Source organism: Protobothrops mucrosquamatus, unplaced genomic scaffold, assembly GCF_001527695.2.
Source record: "Protobothrops mucrosquamatus isolate PMUCROS unplaced genomic scaffold, P.Mucros_1.0 scaffold1323, whole genome shotgun sequence".
Classification (NCBI taxonomy): domain Eukaryota; kingdom Metazoa; phylum Chordata; class Lepidosauria; order Squamata; family Viperidae; genus Protobothrops; species Protobothrops mucrosquamatus.
The window spans coordinates 11,669-18,605 of record NW_015387523.1 but is presented as its reverse complement, the minus strand read 5'-3'; the positions used below and the strand labels follow the sequence as shown (position 1 = coordinate 18,605).

General features: G+C 41.1%; 1 protein-coding gene across 1 annotated transcript in view; it reads left to right on the top strand.

Annotated features, from left to right (window-relative positions):
• The first annotated feature begins 799 nt into the window (after positions 1 to 799).
• LOC114922918 (C-type lectin Cal-like) overlaps positions 800 to 6,937 on the top strand; it is a 6,991-nt gene continuing 853 nt past the window's right edge. The window contains exons 1-4 of the mRNA XM_029285128.1: positions 800 to 866; positions 2,095 to 2,186; positions 2,338 to 2,478; positions 4,609 to 4,723. Coding sequence (XP_029140961.1) covers positions 800 to 866; positions 2,095 to 2,186; positions 2,338 to 2,478; positions 4,609 to 4,723 — 415 coding nt within the window. The remainder of the gene's footprint in view (positions 867 to 2,094; positions 2,187 to 2,337; positions 2,479 to 4,608; positions 4,724 to 6,937) is intronic.

The window sequence follows — 6,937 nt, the reverse complement described above, 5'->3', positions numbered from 1 at the left end:
TAATAAAATTTACAAAAAAACAACATAAAAGGAAGTTTAGTGTGTTTTTCTCAGGGCAAATCTGAGGGAAAGGTTGGTGTTTCTGCAAAAAGTTATCTTCCTCAATTGTGCTAATATTTGATGTAACATAAGCTAGAACATTTGACATACGGTAAGTGGCTAGAAACTATGACGCTTAAAACCAATAGAATGAAGAAATCAAGTAAATATGATAAACAACCAATAAAACATGGTGTTTGCTTCTCACTAAGATGTAGAATCAGTGGGTTGATTTTTGATAATTTCTTTCTTTACCTAAGGAAATATTAGCCAATTTTCTTTATGGCTGAAATTTACTTGCTTTCCTGTAAGTTAGGGGAAAAAGAAAAGGGTGGACCAGGAAATCTTTGAAGAAATTTGTCCATCTTGATTTTGTGCCAGGCCCATCTGGAGACTATTTAATGGTTGCTCAGAAAGTGAGAGTCCACCAGTCCAACCATCCACCAACTCAACCTCTCCAGTTGAAGAACTTCGCAAGGTGAGAGGCTGAAGGCATTCTTGACAAGTGTTGGTTAGATACTCTTTGTATCCATACAGTGATCCGGCATTGAAATATGGATAGGGCTTTTTGAAGTATTAATAGAGCTTTTCATGAGTTGTATGCTAGGAAGCACAACAGAAAGTTTGCAGGTAGATTAGGATCAAAATTAAATTATGATGCTCAAAATTTGCTTTCTTTTTCAGCAAGCTAATATGAATGCCACTTTATTAATTTTTGTATCACATCTACTTCTCTGTTCTCCTAAAGGGAAACCAGAAGATGGGATTCTCCATGTACATCGGCCTCTGTTGCCTTGGAATCTTGATCACCAATCCCTTTTTAGAAGGTGAGTTCCCCAATGATATGGAATATATATCAAATCAAACAACTTAGATAAGTAAGCTCTGTCTTCAGACATTTTCATATGTAATATGCAGGTCAGAATTTTTATGTCTTATCCAGGTCAGATGGGATTCTATGCTGGTCCCAATATTCTGAAACTGTAGTGCTGAGATGCACTAGTAAAATGAATATATTTCAGCAGGGCGATTTGTCAAGTTCCATATTTTAATTTAATTTCCATGTTAAGGGTAGGAATAGTAATAGCAATTCTTTCCCTCAGACATTGCCAGTTTTCCCAGTGGTTCCAATGTGGCACAGTTTTAGTCGGGGCTTTTTTTGTCATAGAATGCTCAGAACGGAGTTCCGGCACCTTTTTTGGATGGAACCTTGTAGGGTAGGCAAGGCGGGTTNTTTTTTTTTTTTTTTTTTTAGAAAAAAGCACTGGTTTTAGTCATTTAGGATTGTCCATTTGAGATTTTTGTAACATTTTAAGGCTGGGCATAGGACAAGGAGGACTTTTGAACAAAGCTTAATATTCTCCCAGCCCCTTAGAATACCTTGACATTGGTCTGGAAAATAGATTTTGGACCAGCTTCAAGGTTGAAATGATGAGGTGGAAGTATTTTGTGTCCCTGGAGCCTTTTGCTCCATCTTAAAATCCTATCCCCTCAAACCAGAAAAAGTGCTTACCTTCATAATTGGTGAAATCCATGGACAATTTAGCAGATGATCTCCTTCCACTCCCGAATAGTTGAAAGGCTGAGATGCAGCCCTCAACCCTTTCAGTCATGTCTGCTCCCAACTGAAGGGGTCTCCTTCAGAAATAAAAAAGAGTAAAGGTTTCCCCTATTCAGTTTTGTCTGACTCTAAGGCATGGTTTTCATCTCCGTTTCTTGGCCGAGGGAGGCAGCATTGTCCGAAGACATTTTCCATGGTCATGTAGACAGCGTGGTTATATTCCAAAGCCGCTTGGAACTCTGTTAATTTGCCACCTAAATGGTACCTATTAATCTACTTGCATCTGCATGCTTTTGAACTCTAGATGGGCAGGGGCTGGAGCAGGAATGGGAGCTCACCCTGTTGCACAGTGCTTGGGTCTCAAACCTGGGCGGTCAGCTTTCCAGCTGACAAGCTCTGAAGCTTTAGCCACTGAGCCATCACGCCCCATTCAGGAATATCAGGAAACTATTCCATTTACCTGCATGTTTTTTTCTCGTTTTGTCTCCTTGCAGTCAAGGCTGCGTCATGCAACAGAGACTGGCTGCAGAAACAGGGGAACTGCTATGGATATTTTGATAGGAAACTAACTTGGGATGCTGCTGAGGTAAGAATCATTTTTTTCACCAGCCCAGGTGTGGTCAAAGGTTTCTTGAGAAACCAAAATTGCACAAGTGGAGATGTGGAAGGTTTAAAGTCTGCAACACTCCCACTCATGATCACGACATGCCATTTTCTTGTCCTGCCTCTGTTTTTAGCTTGAGTGCCAAAGCTTTGGTCCAGGATGTCATCTCGCCTCTATTCTCAGCCACCAAGAGTCCTCGCTGGTGTCTGCATACGTCAAAGACAAACAGAACAAAAAAGGCCATGTCTGGATGGGACTCCGTGATGTCTCTGGGGTGAGTCTGACGTTTTTCATTTCATTTTTTCCCCACTGCACTCTTTACGCAGTAATTTTATACACCCACTTCTGTTATTTTGGGTGAGCTACCTGCTGAGAATAATGTATTGCTAGGAACCCATGATTGTTGTTGTTGTTGTTTTTTTTAAAAAAATATTAATTTTTCAATTTTACATTCAGATATTTAGGAAGCAGCGTGGTGATTGGGTAGTCAATAGTCCAATAACAGAGTCTTTCATACCTATCTCAGGTTATATCATTAAAGGTTCCCTCTGTTTCCCTTAATTATTATATCACATTCGAGTTAGTACATTTCTAATTATAGCTCAATCAATCAATACATTTGTCAATATAATTTAACTTATACATATCCAGGTCCTGTTTTTAAATTTTATCTAATTTCAATTACCATATTCCAATTTAACCTTTAATATCCATAATATTTAGACTTCGGGTAACCCAAGTTTTCCTAATTTCATTACAAAATAGTTATTGTATCTAAAATACAGATATTATTCAGTTAATTACATCCTTACTTTATTCCACAAATATATTCTATTCCTCATCCTAATATCTCATTATTTACTAATAAACTATCTTTTATTGTCACAGACCAACTTTCATATTACAATTCAAAACTATAATCTAATGGCTAATTTTCATTTCCCTTATACCTCTAAATCCTAGATATTAAATCAAAACCCTAAGATTGTTTGTTGATGTTCATAACTGCAGTCAGTGCTGGATTTAGGCACAAACTAAATAAGCAACATTTGAGGAGTGCACAATCTTAACAAATTATCAGAATTTGTTCTTTTTGGCTTTCAGAAATTTATGAGGCACTTTCTATGTACTGTAGGTGTTAAAATCTATTTTTTGTTGTTGTTTAAAAATAGAAGGGAAAAAAATACCAACTCATTAAGATTGAATCATGAAACTTTATTATTTCCTCATAGATATATGATGAGATACGGGATGAAGAGATTTATTTTCCCCTTTTTCTCTTATCTTATTTCTCTTATCTTAATCTTATTTGCAAGGTATGCTGTTATAATCTATGAGAGTGATCAAACCAGCCAAATGGCAAATATATAATCAGCATATGCCTTCCTTTGAAAATAATTTGTATTTTTCACTTTACATTCCTTACTATTAAAGTCTAGGGATCTCTCTCTCTCTCTCTCTCTCTCTCTCTCTCTCTCTCTCTCTCTCTCTCTCTCTCTCTCTCTCTCTCTCTCTCAAGATCTGAAACTCTCTTCCTCTGAGCAGTTAAATTATCAGCATGTTCTCTCCCTAAATTAGCTGTCATATATCACGTTATCCAATTAGTGTGAAGGTCAAAGGTTTCCTTTCTCTTTCTTTCCCGGGCTTTTCCCCCCCACCCTCTTCTGCTCTGCATTAACCCTAAAAATACCAGACAGTTCTGCATATTGTCAAAGCAAGAATATACAGTATTTGCAGCGTTGACACATACATAAAGATATCTGTCTGTGTGTTTTGGGTTGTCCCACGATCCTGTTTAGTTACAGTTTAGATTTCAGATGCATTTCTGGTGCATCTCTTTCACATTGGGCCCTCCCAAGCTTTCTTTAGCTTTAGGCCTCAATTAGTCCACACCCTACAGTGACTGAAGTGATATCAAGAAGGCTTCTAAACTCGGACCAAATAGAAGTGCTAAGTATTTCACTCCCACCCTTTTTTCTGAAGGGGGGACCACTTCATCCTGACAGTATAATAACAAAAGTTCATTGTAAGCGGCCTTCCAACTCTACTTTTCAGGTAAATATGAACGGTGGGAGAAGAGTGGTTGCAATAGCCCAAAATATTTAACAAAATTTACCTCTGGCAATCTAAAATTTCATAGAGCTGAATGTTCGATGCAACCATGTATAAAATTTCACTGTCATGAATTGGTCAGGATATGATGCCTTGCTATTTTTATTTTGTTGCACGTGTGCTACAAAAAATGTCACTTGACAACTTGGGGAGAATGTTTGAACTTCTTCATTGTAGCCAGTATCTAAAAGCTCCCCGCCACTCAGCTTTTCTAGCTAATTGGTGTAGCTTATGATCCCAAGAGGTTACTTATCTTCTTAATCTGTGATCATGGTCTGTCTTTCGGCAACAGAAAGGGCGATGGAGATGGGCTGATGAATCCACCTTCAACTACGACGCCTGGATGCCAAAGCAGCCAGACAACCATGGAAATAAGGAGCACTGTGCGGAGCTGTCATCTAGCACCAGTAAGCCAACACTTGGTTGTTCTTGATGTACCAGGTTTTCAGACCAGGGCCATCATGAAAATAAGGGTTTGTTCTTTAACTTGGAGTTATCCCACACGTGAGACGAATGAAGCCCATAAGTTTCATGGAGTTTTCCATAATTCAAAAGTGAACATATCCTCACTCCCAATTTCTCTCTTTTTAAAAAATAAAAGTCTTTAGGAGAAATGGTTAGCTTTCCTTGAGAGCAAAGTTGAATAACTATTCTCCAGATATAATTTAGTATTTCCAAAACCGGTATCCACCAGATGTGTCAGAGTGGATTTTCCACCACCTTTGGAGTACTGAGAGGTGATGTCCAACATATCTGGAAAGCAGTGAGGTGGGAAAAAAACTGGCCTAAACTTTTTCAAACAAGCATGCTGTGTTCTACTGAATGTTCAAAGCTGGGTCTCTCGTTAGGACAGTGGTTCTCAACCTGTGGGTCGGGACCCCATTTGGGGTCGACCGACCATTTCATGGGGGTCGCCAAGCAAGGCTGTCCGCCATTTTTTTTGTCCGCCATTTTTTCCCCCCTTTTCCGGCAGGTGCCTTACCTCCCTTGAGCTGGGCCAGCTGGTGGTCGGCCTGCTCCGTCTCTGCCACTTGCCAGCTACGCCTCGGCCGGCGCAGGGGGCGGAACCATGCATGCGCGGTGCTCCCGGGCAGGGAAAGTCCTTGACTTACGACCGGTTGGGTAGTCCTCGACTTACGACCGGTTTAGTCCTCAACTTATGACCGGTTTAGTTCTCGACTTACGACCAGTTGGGGTCACGGCATTAAAAAGGTTGAGAACCACTGCGTTAGGAAGACCGTGGTAGCCACTTCACAGAGCAGGTCAGAAGTATAATGAAAGGGCATGAACATTATTAGTTAATTAATTTGTTATGGATCTAATTTTTACCATGCAAATTCTTATTGGGATCTTGCCTGTCTTTGCATAAATCTTTTGGATCAGGTGAGGTACTTTGGACGAATGCTGGGCTTTTGGCTGACTTGGTTCAGCCAAAATAATTCAGAAGGAAGTTTGCCACTACAACAGAAGGTTCCACTGTTACTTACTTTCGCCAATTTATGCATTCATTTGTATATCCATAGTTAATCCACTCCATAGTCTATTTCTACTTCAGGAAATTTCTTCATATAGTTTAGTAATCACGAGCTATTAAGGTCAGAGCCTGCCTCTCTGACTTCTAGATAAAAAAGTGTTTTTGTAATTGTGAGATCAGGATAAAAGGGTCACATGTCTTCCTCTCATCCCCTCCCCTCCCCTCCCCTCCCCTCTCCTCCTGTTGATCGGGACGAAGTCTTTATTTTATGTGTGTCAGCTTTGCTAGGTGAATTGCTTATGTAATCAAAGAAGGTATAAAAATAAGGCTTTTCTGATATTTGGGGCTTTTTCTCTCTTTTAGAGAAGCCCGTCTATTGTTCAGCTGAGTAAAATCGTAAAGCTTGAAGGCAACCTCTGGTTTCCTGTATTTTTTTTAATCAAGCAAAACCTCAGAACTTGCACAGCATTTTTGGCAAGCCAGATTTGCAGGAGGGGTGCCTGGTCCTAGGGAGGCTCAGGAAGGCGGAAGGTACGAAGCGCGCTCTGGGGTTTCCTGGAGGTGCTTCCCCCCTTCTTGACTCTTCACTACAGCTTTTAAACAGGAACTAGTTTTTTTCTTTTTTGTTGTTGTTGTTGCCTTCACTTGGTTCCTGCATACTCAGGAGGGCTGAAGATAAGGTAAACCTATATTGCTTTATTGCACAGGCTTGCCTAGGGGAGTGTGTGTGTATGTGTGTGTGTGTATGTGTAAAAGTGTTTGTTTCCTTTTATCATTTCCCATTGTTGACCAGAGCTGGGCGGAAGGGTTTGCCTCAGCTTAGACCCCTCCCTCATGTCTGGGGGTGTTTAGAAAGCAAGGGGGGGGTAACCTGCACAGCACTCCTCCCCTCCTCCCCTCCTCCTCTCATCTCCTCCTCCACCTCTCCTCCTCTGCTCCCTTCCACCTGTCCTCTCCTCCTCCTCTCCTCCCCTCCCCTTCCCTCCCTCTCTACTCTCCTCCCCTCTCCTCCCCTTCCCTCCCCTCTCCTCCCTTCCCCTCTCCTCTCCTCCTTCCCTTCCCCTGTCCTCCTCTCTCCTCTCCTCTCCTCTCCTCTCCCCCTCCTCCCCTCCCCTCCCTTCCCCCCTCCTCTCCTCTCTTCCTCTCC